The sequence below is a fragment of the Acomys minous genome, assembly GCF_964271855.1.
Source record: "Acomys minous genome assembly, chromosome: 15".
In the NCBI taxonomy this organism is placed as follows: domain Eukaryota; kingdom Metazoa; phylum Chordata; class Mammalia; order Rodentia; family Muridae; genus Acomys; species Acomys minous.
In genome coordinates this window covers 102,367,178-102,390,917 of record NC_140497.1, presented here as the reverse complement: position 1 = coordinate 102,390,917, position 23,740 = coordinate 102,367,178, and the positions used below count along the sequence as shown (strand labels likewise).

General features: G+C 48.5%; 1 protein-coding gene across 1 annotated transcript; it reads right to left on the bottom strand.

Moving 5' to 3' along the window:
* Positions 1-1,861: 1,861 nt before the first annotated feature.
* Positions 1,862-18,637, bottom strand: LOC311584069 (uncharacterized protein). Its single transcript, XM_084758116.1, has 4 exons — positions 17,965-18,637; positions 12,241-12,367; positions 10,444-10,504; positions 1,862-7,648 (listed from the first exon to the last, which is right to left on the bottom strand). Exons 1-4 carry the CDS (start codon positions 17,965-17,967, stop codon positions 6,277-6,279), a joined length of 1,563 nt encoding a protein of 520 aa, XP_084614242.1. The 5' UTR covers positions 17,968-18,637; the 3' UTR covers positions 1,862-6,276.
* Positions 18,638-23,740: the final 5,103 nt, after the last annotated feature.

Sequence of the window (23,740 nt, the reverse complement as noted above, 5' to 3'; positions counted from 1 at the left end):
TCTTGAACTTGTTTTGTAGACCAGGCTGGACTTGAACTAAGGGATTCACCTGTCTCTGCTTCCCTAAGTGCTGGGATTACAGACATGCGCCATTGTGTCTACATGCTGATTTTGGATTTTTTATTTTTATTTATTTATTTATTTTGCACAGGGGTTGGGGGTGCCGGGGTAGACAGGGTTTCTCTGTGTAACAGCTCTAGCTGTCCTAGAAGTCACTCTGTAGACGAGACTGGCCTCGAACTCACAAAGATCCAGCTGCCTCTGCCTCCCAAGTGCTGAGATTAAAGGTGTGTGCCACCACTGGCCAGCACCTGACTAGATTTTTAGGTTTTGTGGTTGTTGTTTGGGATTTTTTGTTTTGGTTTTGGTTTTTTGAGACAGCCTAGCCTAGCCTGGAACTCACTAGCATCCACCTGTGATGCCTATCTTCTTTTACTTTTTTTTTAACTTTTAAAAATATTTATTTTGGGGATGAGGAGATGGCTTGGAGGTTAAGGATATTGACTGTTCTTCCAAAGGTCCTGAGTTCAATTCCCAGCAACCACATGGTGGCTCACAACCATCTATAATGAGGTCTGGTGCCCTCTTCTGGCCTGCAGGCACACACTCTGGTGGAATACTGTACAAATAATTAATAAATAAATTAAAAAATAAATAAATAAATAAATCTTTTTAAAAATTTTGTATTTTTTGAGACAGGGTTTCTCTACAGCTCCGGTAGTCCTGGACTCACGCTGTAGACCAGGCTGGCCTCAAACTCACAGCAATCCACCTATCTCTGTCTTCCAAGTACTGGGATTAAAGGTGTGCGCCACCATGCCCAGCCTAATTTTGGATTCTTAAAGAGAACTTGAACTTAATGTTTTCTTTTTCAGGGCTGCAGAGATGGCTCAGCTGTTAGGAGCGCTGTCTGTTCTTCCAGAGGTCCAGAGTTCAATTCCCAGCAACCACGTGGTGGCTCATGACCACCTATGTGGTCTGATGCCCTCTTCTGGCATGGACGTGTACATGCAGACAGAGCACTCATACATAAAATAAATAAATAAATCTTAAAAAAATAAAAAAGTTTGTGGGGGAAAAAGAAAAAAAGGGGGCCATGGTGGCATGCCCCTTTAATCCCAGCACTTGGGAGGCAGAGGCAGGCAAAGGCAGGCAGATCTCTGTGAATTCGAGACTAGCTTGGTCTACAGAGTCCAGGACAGCCAAGCTGTCTGTGAGCCGGGGGGAGTATAAAATTAAATAGAGGATACTTAAGATTTTAACTCATTTCTTTTTTTTATTTTTAAAGATTTATTATTTATTATTATGTATACAGAGCTCTGCCTACATGTACATCTGCAGGCCAGAGGAGGGTATCAGATCACACATTATAGATGGTTGTGAGCCACCATGAGGTTGCTGGGAATTGAACTGAGGACCTCTGGAAGAGCAGCTAGTGCTCTTAACTTCTGAGCCATCTCTCCAGCCCTGGTTTTTTGTTTTTGTTTTTGTTTTTTTGAGACAGGGTTTCTCTGTGTAGCCTTGGCTGTCCTGGACTCACTTTGTAGACCAGGCTGTCCTCGAACTCACAGCAATCCGCCTGCTTCTGCCAACCAAGTGTTAGGATTAAAGGCAGGAGGAGCCACCATCACTGGCTGTTTTTTAATACCCAGAGCCAGCCTCCTTCAGGATAGAAAGGATTAGAGAAAATTTGAGATAAACATGTTTGCATCTGAAAAAAGGGAAGGCGTGTTCCCTCTTAGTGTCAAGTAATGCCTGTTACAGGACAGCTGTGTGAACTTTCTCTACGGTCTCAATATCTGTTCATCTCAGACAAGGGCGCCACACACAGACACAAAAGATCTGACACCAGTACAGAAGCAATTGATGAAGCAATTACTTTAATTAGGGTTACTTACAGGAGCATCGGTGACAGAAACATGGGACACTTGTGGGGGGGAAATCCGCTGAAGAAAACGTTTCTCCCGCTACCAGCAACAACCATCTGCTTTACATGCAGAGGACCAGGAGGCCTTGTGAGACCCTCCTGTCTAAGGACCATTAACCATCTCAAGACACTCAGAGATAAGCTGGGTGTGGTGGTGCACACCTGTAATCTCAGCACTCAGGAGGCACAGGGAGGCGGATCGATCTCTGTGAGTTAGAGGTCAGCTTGGTTAGTGAGTTCTAGAACAGCCAGGGCCACAGAGTGAGACTCTGTCTCAAAAAAACAAATATATATTCAGGGAAAGGCAAAAATCCCTCAGAATATGAACTGTGAGTACATCGTCAGAGAAGGGGCCAGGGCTCCACGCCCACGCCTCCACAGGAACACTCAAGTTCTCAGCTTCGCGAAGGGCTCCTGTAGGTCATCACAGGCACTGAGATTTCACAAAGGTTGGGAACGGCATTCCAACACACGCCATCCTTTCCTCTGGCATTCCACCCCCTTTCCTAGATGTGCCAAGACTAGGAGGGGGTGGAAAATCTCATCAGTGACTATTGCCTACAGCAAAAAGAAGCTTCTCTGTCCAAAAGTGACTCAAACAATCACCCATAGGCATACACACAGAACTTGAGAGCCATCTCACAGAAATATATCCATCCAGCAAATCTCGAGGGCCTTAGGAGTGCCCGGGCCTGGGTTGAGAGTGAGCCTTCAACCCAACCAGGAAGCAGGTGGCCACTCTGAGTCAAGCTACTACAGTACTAGATCGTATTGCACGTCTCTGTATGTTGTGGGGAGGTGCATGCCATGGCATGAGTGATGTTGTGGGGGGAGGTGCATGCCACAGCATGAGTGAGGAGATCCCAAGACCACCTGGAAGACTTGATTCTCTTCAAGAATCTTGTAGTTTCAAGATCTAAATGCAGCTGCCAGCCTTGGCGGCAAGCGCCATCACACCAGCCCTCGGAGGCACATCTTGCTTGGCATTTTAGTGACACACAGGGTCCACATGGGGTAGTGCTGCATAATAGCCTGCACCTACATATTCTATGACCGCTGGCCAGCGAGATAGAAGCTTCCAGCTCAGTCTCAGCTTGTTTTCTCCACGGTCAGCAACCAAAGCATGTGGTGTCTCCAGGAAGCTTAGATCTAGTTCTGAGGACACTTAACAGCGCTGGCAATAGCCTGTGCTGCTTGGGGGACTTCACGGGCATCCACAGCTAACAGCTCCTGGAGAAGCGCTCCACCTTGACACTGCATTTTCACTAAACAGCCCATCCTATGAAACTATCATTCCCGTCCGTGCTTATGGAGTGCCGTCACTCAAGCTCTCTGACTCATCTCTTAATGTTTAGTGTTAGCCACAGGCTGTAGAGGCTTCCCCTCCTTGCCTTGTGTGTCACCTGTGACAGTCCACCATAAAAATCCCCAGAGTTCCACGTGGGCCTGCCCTGTGCACATGTGTACCCCTTTCTACAGCCACTCGTTCAGCTCACCTGGATACTTTTCGAAGCCTGTGGGCCACTCACAGCCTGGCAGTATGCCAGCATGAGAAGAGGTTGGTTTTTTTGTTTTTGTTTTTGTTTTTTAAGATTTATATACAGTGCTCTGCCTGCATGTGCACCTGCAGGCCAGAACAGAGCATCAGACCACATTATAGATGATCGTGAACCATCATGTGGTTGCTGGGAATTGAACTCAGGACCTCTAGAAGAGCAGCCAGTGCTCTTAACCTCTGAGCCATCTGTTCAGCCCTGAGGAGAAACCCTCTTTTTTTTTTCTTTTTATTTTAGGTTTTCCAAGGCAGGGTTTCTCTATGTAGCCTTGGCTGTCCTGGAGTTGCTTTGTAGACCAGGCTGGCCTCGAACTCACAGCGATCCGCCTGCCTCTGCCTCCTAAGTACTGGGATTAGAGGTGTGCGCCATTACACCTGGCGGAGAAACCTTCTTACAAAGGGGTCTTAGGATCACTGAAGGGCCCCGCAACCTACCATCCCAAACAAATGCCAGCTGAACCGGAGTCAGCAGCTAAGGGGGCAATGAATAAACCCTTAGCAAAGTCCAACCGCATGGAAAGACTGTCACTTGTACCAAGTGTTTGCTTGGTACAGTGTTAACCTGATGACACAGTACAGCTGAAAGGGCATGTACACAGCCTCGGTTTGTCTCCGAGCACAGGAGAGCGACTGGGGAGCCCCACGCACACATCCCCAGTATCGGGGAAGTGCAAGCAGGAGGATCAGGACTTCCAAGATCATCTTCAGCTGCACAGTGAGTTTTAGACCAGCCCGGGCTACATAAGAACTCAAGAAAACAAAGACGAAGATCAACACTGGACACGGAGGTGTAGACGGGAGGTTCACCTTAGCCTGCGCCATCTGGTCCTCTCCGTGAGCCGTCCTGCGCCCTCATCCTGAGTGCAGCCATGCCTACTCCTCACCTCCAACAGGCCTGGTGGGGAGAGAGCTGGCTCTTGCTCTGATTGGTGTAGGGGGCCAAGGGAAGCCAGACACGCTCACCTGCTAGAGCCCCATGGACTGCCTGGGTCTGACCGTCTCTGGGCCCAAGCTGTAGCACACTGCTGCCTCTTCAGTGGATGCCCCTGGGCTGAACAAACAACTTAAACACACAAGCATCCTTTCCTGCAGGAGAGTACACAGCTTATTCTGGGGGAACAACTCTGGGGCAAACTCAGACTCTACTGGCTGCGCTGATTTACCGTATCTTCCTTCAAGGATGTTTTCCTCAAGCTTTTCAGCCTTCCAGGGGCAGACTATCTGCTGATCCTCACAGCTTCCTCACTGGGCTACTATTTAGGGCTCCATTTACGTGCAGAAGCACTGCTTCCTATGCCTCTGTATTAAGGGGCAGCCTAAGGCTGGATCGCTTCTCCTTCGCTCCCTGCCAATAGAGCATCCTCACGGCCCAAGGCTTTCCATGGGCTTCACGTCCCGGGTCCTGAGGGACTACTTGGTACAACTTCCAGCGCGCTCCTGTTATGCCCTCGCCAGCTGTCAGACACTGGAAGCCAGGAGCTGCATCTCACTCATCCCCCCACCCCCACCCCAGACTCCTTCCTCTTACTTCTCCTGCCAGTTCAGAGGCCAATACGGTGGGCAGCATGTGCACATGTTTTCTTCAAAGTAATTCTTGCGTTAGAGGGGAAGTCTGTGTTAGCAGACGGCTAAGCCTCACTTGCATGTCTTATTACCCAAAGTCAGGGCCGCGAGTGCACCTGATGCCTACTTCATCCTGTTCCACCCTGCTACTTACAGCAACTGGAATATGCGCACTAACCTGACGGCTGTATGGGGTATCTGTACATTCTTGTGGCGAGCCTCACCTGCCACCAAAGTAAAGCCCTCCGCGCTACCTGGAAGTGGTGTGGTACAGACCGTGTAACTGGCACTGCAAGAAGAAGGCACGCCGGTACAAGGCGTCCCGGAAAGGACAACTGTCTCAAAACCAACTCTGCAGATGCTGCGCCCACAGCGGCGTGCGTCATCACCCACAACAGCGGCGGGGCAGGGGCTCCTCTCAAACTCGTCTTTGGTTCCACTGTGCCCGACATTCAGACGTCAAGTGCCGTGGGAACATTTTCTGGCCACATGTGAACAAATGTCTATTCACCCTAGATAGGGCACCAAGGCTGGACGCAAAGGGATGAATCCACCCACGTGTAGCCTGGGGAACCAACGACTTTAATTGGGCTTATCTGAGCGCAGGCAACTTACAGGCAGCTACTCTAGTGATGAAATGCCTGTCCATCTCCCGGCAATCAAAACCTACCATATTCTTTATATGTATAAATAAGGCTTCGTGCCACCATTAATCACTGAACATCTTTGTAAGGAACCGTGAGCTTGAGGCGTCACTGCTTTGTTTCCACTCATAGATAGTGTTTCCAATAGGAGTTCATTCCAGGAATCTGAGACTAATGACATCTAAACATCCTGGGGTTTTGGGGTTTTTTTCCCTCTAGTAAGATGTCTTTCACGTTATCAAAAGGACCCGCAGCTCCTGGAGGCTTCAGCATACTGTTGACATTCACAGCATTTTGCACCCTAAAGGTTTTCTCATGCGTTTGAAGCAAGTAGGGATAAAAACTGACCGTATTCTTCCCATTCCTAAGGCATTTCCCCAGCAGAAGTCAGTGTCTGTGAACGGGAGAGCGGCAATAAAGGACTCAGCACAGGACGGCAGGCACTGAGCCGCGCCTGAACTCCTCTGCAGTCTAAACCGTATCACTAACGTGACTAAGGTTTACCGCATGACATCTTCGCTTCTTACGTGTGTTTTAGGTAGATAAGGACAGACACTGTAACACGCTGTTCATAGTCACGGTGGGTTTTACCAGTATGCACTGTCTGATGTATTCGGGGGAAACAGGGATAAAGGAATTAGATACTGCTGACAGTCATAGGGGTTCTCCACAGCATGAATAGACTTGTGTCTCTGAAAGGAACTGTGGCGGCTGAAGGCTTTCCCACACTCTTTGCACTCGTAAGGTTTTTCTCCTGTGTGTGTTCTTTCGTGTAGGCGAAGGTAACTGTAACGGATGAAGGCTTTGTCACACTGTTTGCACTCATAGGGTCTCTCCCCACTGTGAATTCTTCCGTGCAAGCGGAGAGAAGAATGATGTCTGAAGGCTTTGCCACACTCTTTGCATTTGTAAGGTTTCTCTCCGGTGTGAGTAATTTCATGTAAGCGGAGGGAAGTGTGGCGCGTGAAGGCCTTCCCGCACTGCTGACACGCGTAGGGCTTCTCTCCCGTGTGCGTCCTCTCGTGCAGGCGAAGGGAGGAGTGGTGTCTAAAGGCCGTGCCACACTGTTTACACGCGTAGGGCTTCTCACCAGTGTGAGTCCTCTCGTGCATCTGAAGTAGGGAAGGGTAAAGGAACGACTTGCCGCAGTCTTTGCACTTATACGGCCTTTCGCTGGTGTGAGTCCTCTCGTGCATCTGCAGTAAGGAGGGGTAGATGAAGAGGCGACTGCACTGCTTACACTCATAGAAGGTTTCTCCACCGTGAATGGTTTTATGCCTGTGGTAGGACGTCTGGCACCTGAAGGCCTTCCCGCACTGCTCGCACTCATACGGCTTCTCTCCGGTGTGCGTCCTCTCGTGCAGCCGAAGGTAGCTGTGGCACGTGAAGGCTTTCCCGCACTGCTGGCACTCATAGGGCTTTTCACCGGTGTGAATTCTTTCGTGTAACTGAAGGGCGCTGTGACATCTAAAGGCTTTGCCGCACTGGTTGCATTTATAGGGCCTTTCTCCCGTGTGGATTCTCTCGTGCCTTTGGAGGGAAGTGGAGGAACTGAGAGCTTTGCCGCACTGGTTACATTTATAGGGTCTCTCCCCTGTGTGGATTCTCTCGTGCCTTTGGAGGGAACTGGAGGAACTGAGAACTTTCCCACACTGGTTACACTCGTAACATTTCCTTCCAGTGTGAGCGCCTCCATGTGCGTACAGTGAGCTATGGTAGACAGAGGCCTTGCCACAGTCCCTGTAGTCACAGACGTTCTGTCCACTGTGAGTTGGGTGATACATTCCAAACGCACTTGGAAAACCTAAGGATTTTAAACAGACCTCACACTCACAAGGTCCATTGACAGTGTGAGCTCCCACGTGTCCCCGAATGCTTGGGAGAGAGCTGCAATCATACGGCTTGCTTCTGTCCTCCTCCTGCGCATACAGTGCATAGTCAGAGTGAGACACGATGTGCCTGGTAAAGGATGAAGGACACATGAAAAGCCTTGTCACAAACATGACAGTCACAGAGCTTAACTGCTGGTATTGAGGATTGGCATAAGGGTTAAGGTTTTTTCCCACCCTGACCACCCTCACCCTGACCACCCTCACCCTGACCACCCTCACCCTGACCACCCTCACCCTGACCACCCTGACCACCCTCACCCTGACCACCCTGACCACCCTCACCCTGACCACCCTGACCACCCTCACCCTGACCACCCTGACCACCCTCACCCTGACCACCCTGACCACCCTGACCACCCTCACCCTGACCACCCTCACCCTGACCACCCTCACCCTGACCACCCTGACCACCCTCACCCTGACCACCCTGACCACCCTCACCCTGACCACCCTGACCACCCTCACCCTGACCACCCTCACCCTGACCACCCTCACCCTGACCACCCTGACCACCCTCACCCTGACCACCCTCACCCTGACCACCCTGACCACCCTCACTCTGACCACCCTCACCCTGACCACCCTCACCCTGGCCACCCTCACCCTGACCACCCTCACTCTGGCCACCCTCACCCTGACCACCCTCACCCTGACCACCCTCACCCTGGCCACCCTCACCCTGGCCACCCTCACCCTGACCACCCTCACCCTGGCCACCCTCACCCTGACCACCCTCACCCTGACCACCCTCACCCTGACCACCCTCACCCTGACCACCCTCACCCTGACCACCCTCACCCTGACCACCCTCACCCTGACCACCCTCACTCTGGCCACCCTCACCCTGACCACCCTCACCCTGACCACCCTCACCCTGACCACCCTCACCCTGACCACCCTCACCCTGACCACCCTCACCCTGACCACCCTGACCACACTCACTCTGACCACCCTCACCCTGACCACCCTCACCCTGACCACCCTGACCACCCTCACTCTGGCCACCCTCACCCTGACCACCCTCACCCTGACCACCCTCACCCTGACCACCCTCACTCTGACCACCCTGACCCTGACCACCCTCACCCTGACCACCCTGACCACCCTCACCCTGACCACCCTGACCACCCTCACCCTGACCACCCTCACTCTGGCCACCCTCACCCTGACCACCCTCACCCTGACCACCCTGACCACACTCACTCTGACCACCCTCACCCTGACCACCCTCACCCTGACCACCCTGACCACCCTCACTCTGGCCACCCTCACCCTGACCACCCTCACCCTGACCACCCTGACCCTGACCACCCTCACCCTGACCACCCTGACCCTGACCACCCTCACCCTGACCACCCTGACCACCCTCACTCTGACCACCCTCACCCTGACCACCCTGACCACCCTCACTCTGACCACCCTCACCCTGACCACCCTCACCCTGACCACCCTCACCCTGACCACCTTCACCCTGACCACCCTCACCCTGACCACCCTCACCCTGACCTCCCTCACCCTGACCACCTTCACCCTGACCACCTTCACCCTGACCACCCTCACCCTGACCACCTTCACCCTGACCACCTTCACCCTGACCACCTTCACCCTGACCACCCTCACCCTGACCACCCTCACCCTGACCACCCTCACCCTGACCACCCTCACCCTGACCACCTTCACCCTGACCACCTTCACCCTGACCACCTTCACCCTGACCACCCTCACCCTGACCACCTTCACCCTGACCACCTTCACCCTGACCACCCTCACCCTGACCACCCTCACCCTGACCACCCTCACCCTGACCACCCTCACCCTGACCACCCTCACCCTGACCACCCTCACCCTGACCACCCTCACCCTGACCACCCTCACCCTGACCACCTTCACCCTGACCACCTTCACCCTGACCACCTTCACCCTGACCACCTTCACCCTGACCACCTTCACCCTGACCACCCTCACCCTGACCACCCTCACTCTGACCACCCTCACCCTGACCACCCTCACCCTGACCACCCTGACCACCCTCACCCTGACCACCCTCACCCTGACCACCCTGACCACCCTCACCCTGACCACCCTCACCCTGACCACCCTCACCCTGACCACCCTCTCTGACCACCCTCTCTGACATCACATGCTCATGGTCTCTAATATGCAACTTCTGTAAAAAATTACAAGCAGCCAGGCTTTGTGGTACATGTCCTTAATCCCAGTATTTGAGAGGCAAAGGCGGTGTATCTCTGTGAATTAGAGGCCAGCCTGGTCTACATAATGAGTTCCAGGCCAGCCAGAGTTACATGGTGAGTTCCTGTCTCAAAACCAAAAAACGACCAAATTAAGTTTCTACTGATTGCTTATTATTAAGGTGTAGGTCAGACACTGCTCTCAAAATTAAGCCAACTATATACTTTCTGCCATATCTGAACGGTGTGAAACTAAACAGACTGATGTTTGTACAATATGCCTCCCACAGAGCAATAAACAGTGACATGCACTAACACTGTATCCAAGTGAAATGTGCTGCAAACGTTGAATAGCATTCTTACGCTGAGTTCATATTTTTTGGTGAGACGTTTCTAATAATGAATAAACTAAAAGTTATTTCTTTTGCTCATTTTAAAATTTATATGGCACATTAAAGTTTCTACAAGAAGGTGGGCATGGTGGCACACGCTTTTAATCCCAGTACTCAGGGAGGCAGAGGCAGGTGGATCTCTGTGAGTTCAAGGCCAGCCTGGTGTATAAAGTGAGTCCAGGGAAGCCAAGGCTACACAGAGAAACACTGTCTTGAAAAAATAGAACAAAACAAAAGGTTTCTATAAGAGACATTTGCTTCCATTTACACACACAAATTACCTTTGATTTCTTTCAAAATTTTTGCAGTCATCTTCAACATCCTGTTCTTCCCATATGTATCCTAAAAAAGCAGTTCCAAAATTTATGATTATTAGAAATGAATGAAAACAAAGCTGGACAGGGTGGCAAAGGCTTTGCTAGTTGTCGTTGTTGTTGTTGTTTGGTCAGTTTTTTCTTTTTTTCAAGACAGGGTTTCTGCGTAGCTTCAGCTGACCTGGACTTGATTTGTAGACCAGGCTGGCCTTGAACTCACTGATATCTGCTTGCCTGCGTGCTGGGATTATAGGCATACACCACCTTACATAGCTGACAAATGTTTTTTAACCTCAGTACTCAGAAGGCAGAAGCAGGTGATCTCTTATGAGTTCAAGGCCAGCCTCATCTATATAGTGAGACCCTATCTGGGAAAAAAGAAAAGGCCAGCAATTTCTGAAAACCAGGAGTTGGAGATAAGGCTCAGTCCTTAAGAGCACCCACTGCTTTTGCAAAAAACAGCTTTGATTCTTATTGCTCACACTAACCTATACCTCCAGCTCCAGAGAAATTTGAAGCCTCTGCCCTCCATGGGCACCTGCACTCATACACACACACACACACACACACACACACACACACACACACAATTTTTTTTTTCGAGGCAGGGTTTCTCTGTGTAGCCTTGGCTGTCCTGGACTCGCTTTGTAGACCAGGCTGGCCTCAAACTCACAGCGATCCACCTGCTTCTGCCTCCCAAGTGCTGGGATTAAAGGCATGTGCCACCACTGCCTGGCCACACACACAATTTAAATAAATTATTTTTTGGTTTCTAGATCAGGCTGGCCTTAAACTCATAGACATCCACCTGCCTCTGCCTCCCAAGTGCTGGGATTAAAGGCATGTGCCACCATGCCTGGCTTTTTTTTTTTTTTTAAACATGTGTGCCTGCTCACCAGAAGAGGGCACCAGATCTCATTATAGATGGTTATGAGCCACTATGTGGTTGCTGGGAACTGAACTCAGGACCTCTGGAAGAGCAGACAATGCTCTTAACCTTTGAGGCATCTCTCCAGCCCCTCTCCCCACCTTTTTAATACATGTGTGCCTGCTCACCAGAAGAGGGCACCAGATCTCATTATAGATGGTTATGAGCCACTATGTGGTTGCTGGGAACTGAACTCAGGACCTCTGGAAGAGCAGACAATGCTCTTAACCTTTGAGGCATCTCTCCAGCCCCTCTCCCCACCTTTTTAATAGAAGAAAAGGGCTGGAGAGACGGCTCAGGAGTGAATATGCTTACTGTTCCTGCAGAGGAACTAGTTTGGTTCCCAACACCCACATGGCAGATAAAAGCCAGTTCCAGAAAATCTGATGCCCTATTCTGGCTTCCCAGGGCTCCTACATGCATAAGGTACAAATCTACTCACAAAGGTGTATGCAGACACACACACACACAGTTGTTGAAAAAAAATCACTGGAAGTAGTTTCTAATTTCAAAGTATATTATAATCATGTCATTTTTTTCTTAAAACATAAACTCTGTAAAAGCAGAGATCTGCAGTGTGTGTGTGGGGTGGGGGAGGTCTGGTGCACATGCCACAGCACACCTACACAAATGACAGGACAACTAGACGCGCTGGCTTGCCCCTTTCACCCTGTGGTTCCACCAGGCCTGCAGAGTGAGTGCCTTTGACTTCTTGACTCATCAGCCACTATTACATCATTTATTCACCAAATTCTTCCCTTTCTACACCCAAATCACAGAAGACCATTCCTAAGAGGAAAGCGAATTTAACCAAGGGAAAGAAACAGTATCCGTACCTACGGCAGCGAGGTTCCTGCAGGTCTCCTGCATCACGTCTCTGTACAGACTCTTCTGGGAAGGATCCAGCAAATCCCACTCCTCCTGGGTGAAGTGCACGGCCACATCCTCAAAGCTCAGCAAATCCTAGAACAGCCCATACACGTGTATAAAAGAACTGACGGGACTGCAAACGTATGCTCAACTGATGCCATATTCACATATTTCTGCAGTCTCCTCATGTACTTCATGAGAGACACTCTAATGCAAACTGACTAATTCTGAACAGAAATATCACGGTATAAACACTGAGCGGCCTGGGGAGTAGGACCCTGCAGTTCCACCCGACCCTCATTCATGCTGTAGAAAGTTCAGCCACCTGTAGCCAGAATAGAGCTGTCTGTCCTCAGACATCTACGTGCTCAGAGTGGAGAGAACAAGGCAAGGGGGAGAGCTCATGAGTGAACAAAGAACGAGAATAAGTCACTCAGCACAGTGGCTGGGGACTCAACTGTCACAACCTCAGATGAACTTAGAGGGTCAGACATACATACTCTCAAAGATAACGGACAACGTGTGGAACGAGCATCCCTGGTGAGCACGACTTCACTCGTGCTTTCACCACTTAAACAGGAAAGGAGCCCATCCTATGTGCGCGCAGAAAAAGCAAGCATCAAGATCACAGAGCACATGGGGAGGGGTAGCGCACGCCTTTAATCCCAGCACTTGGGAGGCAGAGCCAGACAGATCTCCGTGAGTTCGAGGCCAGCCTAGACTAGAGTTCCAGGACAGCCAGGGCTACATACAGAAACCCTATCTAGAAAACAAAAACAAAAACAAAAGAAAAAAGAAAGAAAGAAAGGAAAAGATCCAGAGTACAAATGTACTTCACGGTCCAGATGAGCTCCTGTTCATGAGAAAACTATCTCAGCCCCGGGCAGAGACATTCCAGCCTGGCTGATGAAAACTCTTCCTCTAAGGGACCACCCTAGCAAAGCAGGCTCATCATAAACCGTGCCAAAGAGACAGTGGCCCTCACTTCGTCAATGAGCACGCTGTCTCCCTTCCCAGAATCCCTGGCCCTAGTGCAGTCCAGTCATGCAGGGCCGCTAAGTCTGCCTACTTCTCTGAATTATTCAGAAAAGCATGTTTTCTTTTTATCCTTTTTTTAAAAGCATACTTAGGCTCTCCCCCTGACTGACACACACACACACACACACACACACACACACACACACACACACACACACACACTGTTTTCTTGATGCCATCTTTAAGCTTCCCTCCCCACTGTGAGGCTTGCTGGCCATGCATCTGACCTCCGTGCCAGCTTCAATGGCACTGCTTCCTCCCCTCGCCTTCAGGCAGCTCGCCTGCTCCACACTTCCTCTTTTAGACACATAAAATTATTCTTGGGCTTCCATGAGTCCATTCTGAAATTGTTTTATTAATGAGACAAAGAACCCCAAAGGGGGCCCCAATTTTCCCTCTATCACAAATTTAATCAAGCAGTACAAATACTAAATGATCAATATCTAAAGATCTCAGCCGGCATGATGGCAGACACATTTGATACCGGAGCTCTGGAGGAGGGTCACTGTGAGCTGGAGGGCACACAGGGAGGTCCAGGACAGCCAGGGACACAGAGTGGGACCCTGCCTCCAAACGAACAAACAAATAATTAAATCTCAAGGCAATTTTTAAGAAGAATTATTCTTCTACAAGGACCAAAAGAGAAACAATTCTCATCCCAAAAGGGGCCCTGGCCACATGCAGCCAATTCACTGAACTGACTGAGCCCACTGAGCCCCGACTGGCAAGCGCATTAACAAACTCATCTTTTCAAACAGTGGCCTCCAAGGCCATCTGAAACATTTCTTTTGTTGTTGGTGGTGGTGATGATTTTTCTTTTCTTTTTTTATTTTTTTTTATTTTTCGAGACAGGGTTTCTCTGTGTAACCTTGGCTGTCCTGGACTCACTTTGTAGACCAGGCTGGCCTCGAACTCACAGCGATCTGCCTGCCTCTGCCTCCAGAGTGCTGGGGTTAAAGGCGTGCACCACCACGCCCAGCTAGGAAACATTTCTGAAGCAAGTGTCTCAGATGCTGACAGGCTTTCCACATCTATGTCAAGCTGCACTACTGTGTGAGTGATGCCATTCAAAGCAAGGTGGTCAAGAATTGATCATGGGGCTGGAGAGGTGGCTCAGAGGTTAAGAGCACTGACTGCTCTTCCAGAGGTCCTGAGTTCAATTCTCCGCAACCACATAATCACCTATGTGATCTGGCGTCCTCTTCTGGCCTGCAGGTGTACATGCAGGCAGAACATTGTATACGTAATAAAATAAAAAATAAAAAAAAAGAACTGCTCATGGAGGCTGGGTGTGGTGGCGCACGCCTTTAATCCCAGCACTCAGGACGAAGAAGCAGGCGGATCGCTGTGAATTCAAGGCCAGCCTGGTCTACAAAGGCACGTTCAAAGACGCCTCCAGGGAGCATCTGAAAAGACCCTCATCTTGAGCGCTGCCTTCTCTAGGCTGGTTCAGCGGAACATAAGGGTGCAGCAGAAGGCTGAAGGCTGCGTTAAAGAAGGCACCTAACTCAGCCACCCACAAATCCCTCACAGGCAGCCCTTTTCGAGCACGCCTTTAATCCCAACACTTGGGAAGCAGAGGCCGGTGGATCACTGTGAGTTCGAGGCCAACCTGGTCTACAAAGTGAGTCCAGGACAGCCAGGACTGTAACTCTAGTTTCTTTCTTTCTTTCTTTCTTTCTTTTTTTTTTTTTTTTTTTTTTTTTTTTTTTTGATACAGTGTATCTCTATGTTAGCCTTGGCTGCCCTGGACTCACTTTGTAGACCAGGCTGGCCTTGAACTGGCCTCTGCTTCCTGAGTGCTGGGATTAAAGGCATGTGCCACCACACCCCACAACTCCAGTTTCATTGGACCCAGCATGCCTTTCTGGTCTCCATGGGCACCAGGTGTACACACACACACACACACACACACACACACACACACAGTGTACTTACATACAGGTAAAAAATTCATACATATTAAATAAAAAAACATTGTTCTTCCTCCTCCTCTTTCTTCTTGGCTTTTGGAGACAGGGTTTCTCTGTGTAGCCCTGGCTGTCCTGGACTCACTTTGTAGAATAGGCTGGCCTCGAACTCACAGAGATCCACCTGCCAAGTACTGGGATTAAAGGCATGTGCCACCACGCCAGCAAATTAAATCTTTTAAAAAGAGAGAAATTGGTCTTTTAAAAAAAACGCATGGAGGGCTGGAGAGATGGTTCAGAGGATAAGAGCACTGGCTGTTCTTCCAAAGGCCCTGAGTTCAATTCCCAACAACCACATGGTGGCTCACAACTATCTATAATGAGATCTGGTGCACAGGCACACATGCATGCAGAAGGCTGTATAAATAATAATAATAATAATAATAATAATAATATATATATATATATATATATATATATATATATATATATTAAAAACTGCATGGGAAGAGGGCCATGAACGGTGGGAGGATGCAAGTTTTTAATGCCAGCACTCCGAGGCAGACAGTTCTGTGAGTTCAAGGTCAACCTCGTCTACAGCGTGAGTTCCAGGACAAGCAGGGCTACATAACAGAATGAACCTGTCCCAAAGAAGGGGCGGAGGGATCCGATGAGCGAAGCATGGGGGCAGACAGCTTTAATCTAGCACTAGGGAGGCAGACTGGCAGTTCGCTATTGAATTGAGACTAGCTTCATTACACAGTAAGTTCCAGGCCACCCAAAGCTACATAGTAAGACTTTTTCTCAAAGAAGAAAAACAAAAACAGCCGGGCGGTGGTAGCTCATGCCTTTAATCCCAGCACTTGGGAGGCAGAGGCAGGCGGATCACTGTGAGTTCGAGGACAGCCTGGTCTACAAAGGGAGTTCAGGACAGCCAAGGCTACACAGAGAAACCTTGTCTCGGAAAAACAAAAACAAAAACAAAAAAACAGAACAAGACACACACACACACACACACACACACACACACACACACACTGTAAGAAAGGAGATGAAGTGTACCATTGGCAGCTACAGGTAGTTGTGAGCTACCTGAGGTGGGTGCTGGGAAACAAACAAACCAGGGTCCCTTCTCACAGCAATACCGTCTTAAGCACTGAAGCCATCATTATGAGCCATCCACCTCGCCTTTTTGAGAAAGGGTCTCCTATGTAACCCTGGCTAACCTGGACTCCCTAGCTGTGTAAACCAGGCTAGCCTCAATCTGCCTGCCTCTTCCTCCCAGGTGCTGAGTTAAGCAGCAAGATATATAGATACAGATATGATTTTTGGTGTTTTGACTGCATGTATGTCGGTGTGAGGGTGTCAGGTCTTGGAGTTACAGACGGCTGTGAGCTGTCATGTGGTGGTAGGAATTGAACCCGGGTCCCGGAAGTGCAGTCTGTGCTCTTAACCATCTCTCCAGCCCCAACATCTATATTTTTGTTGTTATTGTTGTTTTTTGTTTTCAAGACAGGGTTTCTCTGTGTAGCCTTGGCCGTCCTTGACTCACTTTGTAGACCAGGCGGGCGTCAAACTCACACAGAGAGATCCAACTTCCTCTGCCTCCCCAAGTGCTGGGATTACAGGACTGTGCTACCATTCCTGGACAAGAACTGTAATTTTTAACAAAACCAAAACCAAAAGTAAACAAACAAAAAACCATGAAGGGCAGTGGTGGGGCATGCCTTTAATCCTAGGAGACAGAGGCAGGTTATTGCTATGAGTTAAAGGCCAGCCTGGTCTCCAAAGTGAGTCCAGAACAGGCAGGGATACACACAGAGAAACTCTGTCTCGAAATACCAAAAACAACAAATAAACAAACACCCACAAAATAGTGATATTCCACACTTAGGGTGAATAGGAAGTGTCAGTATTAAAATGTTGGGTTTCCTCAATCTGCACTATAAACAATAGCAATACAAATCCTAATAATTTATGACCCAAGCCTTTAATCCCAGCACTCTGGAGACAGAGGCAGGCGGATCGCTGTGACTTTGAGGCCAGCCTGGTCTACAAAGGGAGCCCAGGCCAGTCAAGATAACATAGAGAAGCCCTGTCTCGAAAAAAAGCAAAAGCAAAAGCAAAAGAAAACCCAGAAATAAACACACACTATACATATATAGAATACATATGCTTTTTGACAAAGGAGCAAAGGAAACTCAACAAAAGGGGAAATGGTAAAATGTTATTGGCAGAACTGATGTGTCTATAGACAAAGAAATGAATCAGATGGACTTTTAGATTTTCAAAATATTGGGGCTGGAGAGACGGTTCAGTGGTTGAGAGCTCTCACAGCAGTTCCAAAGGATCTGACACCCTCACAAAGACACACATGCAGGCAAAACACCAACGCACATAAAATTTTTATAAAGTTTAAAATGTCTCAGTACTAACTCCAGCTGAATGTTTGACCTAGATATTAAATGCAAATCCAGAACTTCTAGAGAGTAACAGAAACTAGACGCGCTAGAGTTTTGCAACCTTCGGATACAACCCAAAGCAGGACTGTATGGTACACTGCACCGCCGCTTTGCAGTGCAGGGCGGAGCCTCCGCTGCGATGCTCCGCGCTCTGCGCAGACGCGGACGCCGGGAAGAGGACACAGGGCCGGGCTGGCACAGCACCGGACGCCGCGGCCGGCCCCGCCCAAGCCCCGGGGAGGATCCACCACAGCCGGCAAGGACAGCCGCCCTCGCTCACCATGGCGCGGCTTCCGGACTCGCCCGCGGGCTCCTCACAGGTCCCTGCAGCGGCGCTCACAGCGCAGCACGCTGCACCTCCCTCTGCCGCGGAGCCGAGCCCACAGAATGGCGACCAAGAAGAACCCGCCTACCGCCGCCCATCGGGGCTCCTGATTGGACGGTACACTCCCACGCCCTGATTGGCTAGCAAATCCTGAGTGACAGTTCCCAGGGGCGACGTGTAGGACTCAAATGACAACATAGGCCCGCCCTTCTAGGCCAAGCTTCCACTCCGGGTCAGACCTGGCCCTGCTCAGGGGAGATTTGCATTTAAACAGAAATTGTTCCTCCTTGGTAGAGCTGTACTCAGCACCTACAATTCCTACTCCTTTGCACCGAAATGTTCACACTGAATGTTCATTGCAGTAATCCTGCTGCCTCACAACTAGAAAGGCAACCAGCCCATTGAAATTAAACTGGGCTAGGACCTGATGGCCTCCAGGCATCGGGAATTGGAGAAAGGAACATCTCCTGTTCACACATCTCAGTCAGGGTGCACATTAATACTGTTAGGGTTCGAACATCAGACTGATGGAAGTGTACTTGAACTTGGAACAAGAACTGACCAGTCAGGGCCACGGTCTGGATTCGGGAATCAGACCCTGACATTGGTCGGCTTCTAAGGCAGGCTTTTTTTTTGGGGGGGGGGGGGCGGAACAAAAAAAGTAACAAGGTAACAACCAGGTAACCGAGTGGGAAGCCAGGAGGGCAGTATTACATCATTTTGACCAGCTAAACATAAAAAGAGTTGATTTTGTTCTAAGCACCGCACCTTTGCCTCCTTAGTGCAAGCATTGAACCTTCCTGGTTTCAGGCACTTGAACTCATTTTCACCTTATAATCAAAAATGGAAGCCAGGCGTGGTGGCGCACGCCTTCAATCCCCTCACTCGGGAGGCAGAGGGTGACGGATCTCTGTGAGTTTGAGGCCAGCCTGGTCTACAAAGTGAGTCGAGGACAGCCAAGGCTACACAGAGAAACCCTGTCTCGAAAAACTAAAAAACAAACAAACGAAAATGGAGACTTGGAGTCAAAGTGGTTTCTATTATGCTAAGAGCTGATGTTAACAGAGGAGCTACAGTCAGCTAAAGTAGGTCTCACCATAGGGGCCATAGAGTTTAAGCAGGTTACAACATTACAAGTATTCATTTCCTGTGTTTTCATAGCCCAAGTGTTCTTCCAGTTAAGATCTCCGTTCCTAAGCCAGGCATGGTGTCGCACGCCTTTAATCCCAGCACTCGGGAGGCAGAGGCAGGCGGATCTCTGTGAGTTCGAGGCCAGCCTGGTCTACAATGCGAGTCCAGGACAGCCAAGACTACACAGAGAGACCCTGTCTAAAAAAAACCAAAAAAAAAAAAAAAAAAAAAAAGAAACAAACAATTTTTCCTGTTCAAATTTACTAAAGATAGATATGATTATGCACTATGTAAAATGAAATAGATTGGTGGTCTTAAAAACCTCAGAGACCCACAGAATATGACATTTAAAGATGTTTTTATTGTTGTATGCTTTGGCTGTCCCAGACTCAATTTGTAGACCAGGCTGGCCTCGAACTCACAGCGATCCACCAGCCTCTGCCTCCCGAGTGCTGAGATTAAAGGCATGCGCCACCACCACCCGGCAAATTGTTTGTTTCTAGCTATTTATTATCTGTTCAATCTAGGATGTATATTTATTTTCTTTTTTTTCTTTCTTTTTGGTTTTCCAAGACAAGCTTTCTCTGTATAACAGCTCTAACTGTCGTAGAACTTGCTCTGTAGACCAGGCTGGCCTCGAACTCACAGCAATCCACCTGCCTCTGCCTCCCAAGTGCTGGGATTAAAGGCGTGCGCCACCACTGCCCAGCCTTTCTTCTTTTTTTGTAAGAGCAGCTTTTAAATGGACTGGAAGTAAAACCTTGTATTTATAAATGAGTTTTATAGGTCCAAAGCCTTATACAAGAGTAGAAACATTATACATATGTGTATTGATAAAAAGATTAAAGTCGGCTGTGGTGGCTCACACCTTCAGTCCCAGCACTTGGGAGGCAGAGGCATGCAGATCTCTGAGTTCAAGGCCAGCCTGGTCTACAAAGAGAGTTCCAGGATAGCCAGGCCTACATAGAAAAACCTTGTTTCAAAAAATGAAAAAAAAAAAAAGGTTAAAAGGTTAAAATTTGTATCAATATACAAAATTCTAGACCAATGTATCAAAATATTTAAGAATAACAATAGTTCTGTGCCTGAAGAGCCAATTTAATAATGTACCCATCTTTCCTATTATTTCTGTATTATATTCCTATACCCCATTTTTCCCTCAACTCCTTTACCCTTATCCAAGACAGAAAGAAAAATAGAGAAAAGAGAAATAAAGACAGAAATCACTGAGTCTATGCTCCTGTACCCTTTCCCCCTGATCAGGACCAATAATAGCGTGTAGCCAACTCCCCTACATGACAACAAACATCCACAGCCCATTAAATGACCAAAACCCACTCACTCCAACCTAAGGGAATGGGACAGTGTTCTTTTTTATTCTGCTCCCTATTGATTTGGGATGTAGGAGGTCTTTTGGGGGTCCTAGGAGAATTGGGAAAATAGTTAAGGAAGCTATCAGTAACATTTGTTGTCCAGTCTCTAAATGCTATGAAAACGCAGGCTTAAATTATGTACTGCTTGGAACAGCCTGAAAGGCTGGACCAAACGAACTAGCTGCTTTGATGTTGTCTCAGAAGAAAGTTTTGATGAAGTAGCAACTGAAGCAGTCTGAGGCTGGATCATGCAGGATGCTAGAATAAATGTCTCAGCATCTCAGCACCTCAGCATCTCAGCATCTCAGCATCTCAGCATCCTGGCGGATGAGTCTTGTCAAAGCCACCTCCATCCTATTGGTGTTTTGTCCTTTTATCTGTAAATACATAAGCTCTCATAAGAAATACAGTTCTGCAATTGCACATGTATGGGATGTGCAGTGCATGGATCAAGTATAGATGATTTTTTTGTTGTTGTTCTTTGTATAAATAGGGGAAAGTTCTGATTTTCTTTAAACCATCTGGATTGTATACCACTCTGTAATACCATTTTTTATCTATGTCATTTAAAAGGATGGCATGATAAATCCTGAGGATTTTTGTAGCCTACAAGATTTATTGGTTATGTATAGACTTTTATGCCTCAGCCAGTCTTAGAGTTGTTCCCATACAGGGAATGACATATACATCACCTGCTGTAGTTTTTATTTGTTTCTTCTTGTCCCATCCCCCCACCCCCACCCAAGACAGGGTTTCTTTGTGTAGCCTTGGCTGTCCTGGACTCACTTTGTAGACCAGGTGGGCTCGTACTCACAGCGATCCACCTGCCTCTGCTTCCCAAGTGATGGGATTAAAGGCATGCGCCACCACACCCAGCCTGATTGGTTTCTTCTTGTGTGTGGACAAGATCTTCAGGGAGGGTCTCCCTCTGTCAAACCTGACGTTCATCCGTTTGGATGGAATCCATAATTCTTCTCCTGGGTAGTGGATGTAAATATGTTTTTGCTTTGCTCCCAAGTGTGGGATGTGAAACAGATTTGTGTGAGAGTGTGTGATGTTTTTCCGCCAGAAACGACTTAGGAGAGAATTAGTGATGTTTGTCCACTAGAAGAGGACTTGCAGGGACATGGTCTTTGCCAATTAATAAACATCCTAGTACAGACTCTGAGGGGCTATATGTGTGTGTGTGTGTGTGTGTGTGTGTGTGTGTGTGTGTGTGTGTGTATGCCCCAAAACAAGAGGCTTGGGTTTTTGGTTTTTTTGGTCTTGGCATCATTTCTTATTGTTTGGCTGTACATCGCTCCCCTTTGATGCTTCAAATTTCCAGCTGCTGATCCAGGTTCTAGTGGCTGCAGTTACAGTCACCTCTGCTGAATGGCTGGTTTGTTGTTTAACTGGTCTGCTGGGATCCTGCTGACTACACTACAAGGAACTGAGTCAAAAAAGGTCTACTTCTCTTGCTGTTTCCATTAACTTATTTTCTCTCCTAACTAGGGTAGGAGGGTTGGAAGGGAGGTACAAGCATTTGAGAACCCCAAATAAAGTAGGTTTGAAAAAGTTAAAAGCCTACACTTCTGGATGAACATACACAGAAACCTTTCCCCCAGGGTAGCATATTCCCTGCTCTCCATCCTCAGGTTAGGAGATTTTTGAGATGCTTGAGATGCTCAGGCTGGTATAATCAACAGTTGTCCCCCCCCACCCCCCCACCCTCCCCAAGAAATCTAAAGCCTTAATGTAATCTTTCTCTGAGGTCTTTGACACCCCTCTCACGCAGGAGCTCATGGAGGCCTGAAAGGGTGTCAGACTCACTGGAGGGAAAGTTCCAGGAGGCTGTGAGCTGCCCACCCCATCCTGGAAATTGAATCCAGGTCCTCTGCAAGAGCAGTATATGCTCTTAACCGCTGAGCCATCTCTCTGGCTCCTGTGTGGCTGTTTGGATGAGAACGGCTCTCACAGGCTCTAATGAATTTGATCCTCAGTTGAAACTTTTTGGGAGGGATTAGGAGAGGTGGCTTTGTTGGACGATGTTTGTCACTAGTGGTGGAGGGGGGTACTTTTTCTTTTTTTTTAAACTTATTTATTATTTATTATGTATACAGTGCACATTAGATCACATTATAGATGGTTGTGAGCCACCATGTGGTTGCTGGGAATTGAACTCAGGACCTCTGGAAGAGCAGACAGTGCTCTTAACCGCTGAGCCATCTCTCCAGCCCCGGTGGGGAGTACTTTGAGGTTTCAAAAGACTTACAAGTTTTCTAGTGTTCTCCCTCTGCCTTCTACTTATAGATCTTACTGGTTCTGCTCCCATGCCTTCCCTCTACCACCATGGACCCTAACTCTCTCCAACCATAGACTCAGTTCAATGCATTATGTTTTAAGTTGCCTTGGTCAGCATAAGTAACTAATAGACCCTATTTTAATGTTTTGGTTTTCTGTGTATGTGTTTGTGTGTATGTATATTCATGTGTATGTTCAAAATATATGTCCACAAATGCACGTGTCCACATGCATGTGGAGATCACAGGACAACCTCAGCCTTTGGAGTTGCATTTAATACATTGTTTTGGAGGCGGCATCCTCATACATGAGATAGATCTTGTGCATCATGGAGACAGGGTACCCTGCACCAAGAAGAAGAAGATGGTCACCCTGGGATTCCCCCAGCAGCTATTTCATTCTCATACAGCTCAGACACGATGGCTTGGCTTGTCATCCACTGCAGGGAGCATGCAATTACCGCTGCAGTCGGGAGGTGTATCATTCTCCACCACAAGAGAAAGGTAGCCATATTGGGATTCCCCCTGCAGATGCTCTCTTCTCAGCACGCACTGAAGGGACCGTGCATTTACTTCCCCGTCTTTGGTTTCGTCAGTTCCTGTTTGTGCGGGCAGAGGACAGACGAACGTAATGAAAATACTGATTCAGAGTTGATTGGCGTTACTCACAGGAGTATGGCTTAGCGGTTGTTTAAAAGGGCAAGGATGACAGAAAAATAGGTACATCATGGAAAGCCCACCCCCCAAATGGGCGATGACTCCAAGTTGCCCGCCTGGAGTTCTCTGTGTGACTTGACTGCTTCCATAACCTTGCGGAGGAATGAACCTGTGCACCTGTTAAGTTTCAGGAACTTCATCAGGCTTTGAATTGTTATTTCCTGACTCTTTTTGTTGTTGTTGTTGTTTTGTTTTGTTTTGTTTTTCGAGACAGGATTTCTCTGTGTA

Bases quoted from the DNA above. Each gene is read 5' to 3' on its own strand.
- LOC311584069 (XM_084758116.1), bottom strand. The intron at 10,505-12,240 runs GTACGGATACTG...CTGCTTTTTTAG, and splicing joins CAGGAACCTCGCTGCCGTAG to GATACATATGGGAAGAACAG. The intron at 7,649-10,443 runs GTAATTTGTGTG...ATCCTTTACCAG, and splicing joins AATTTTGAAAGAAATCAAAG to GCACATCGTGTCTCACTCTG.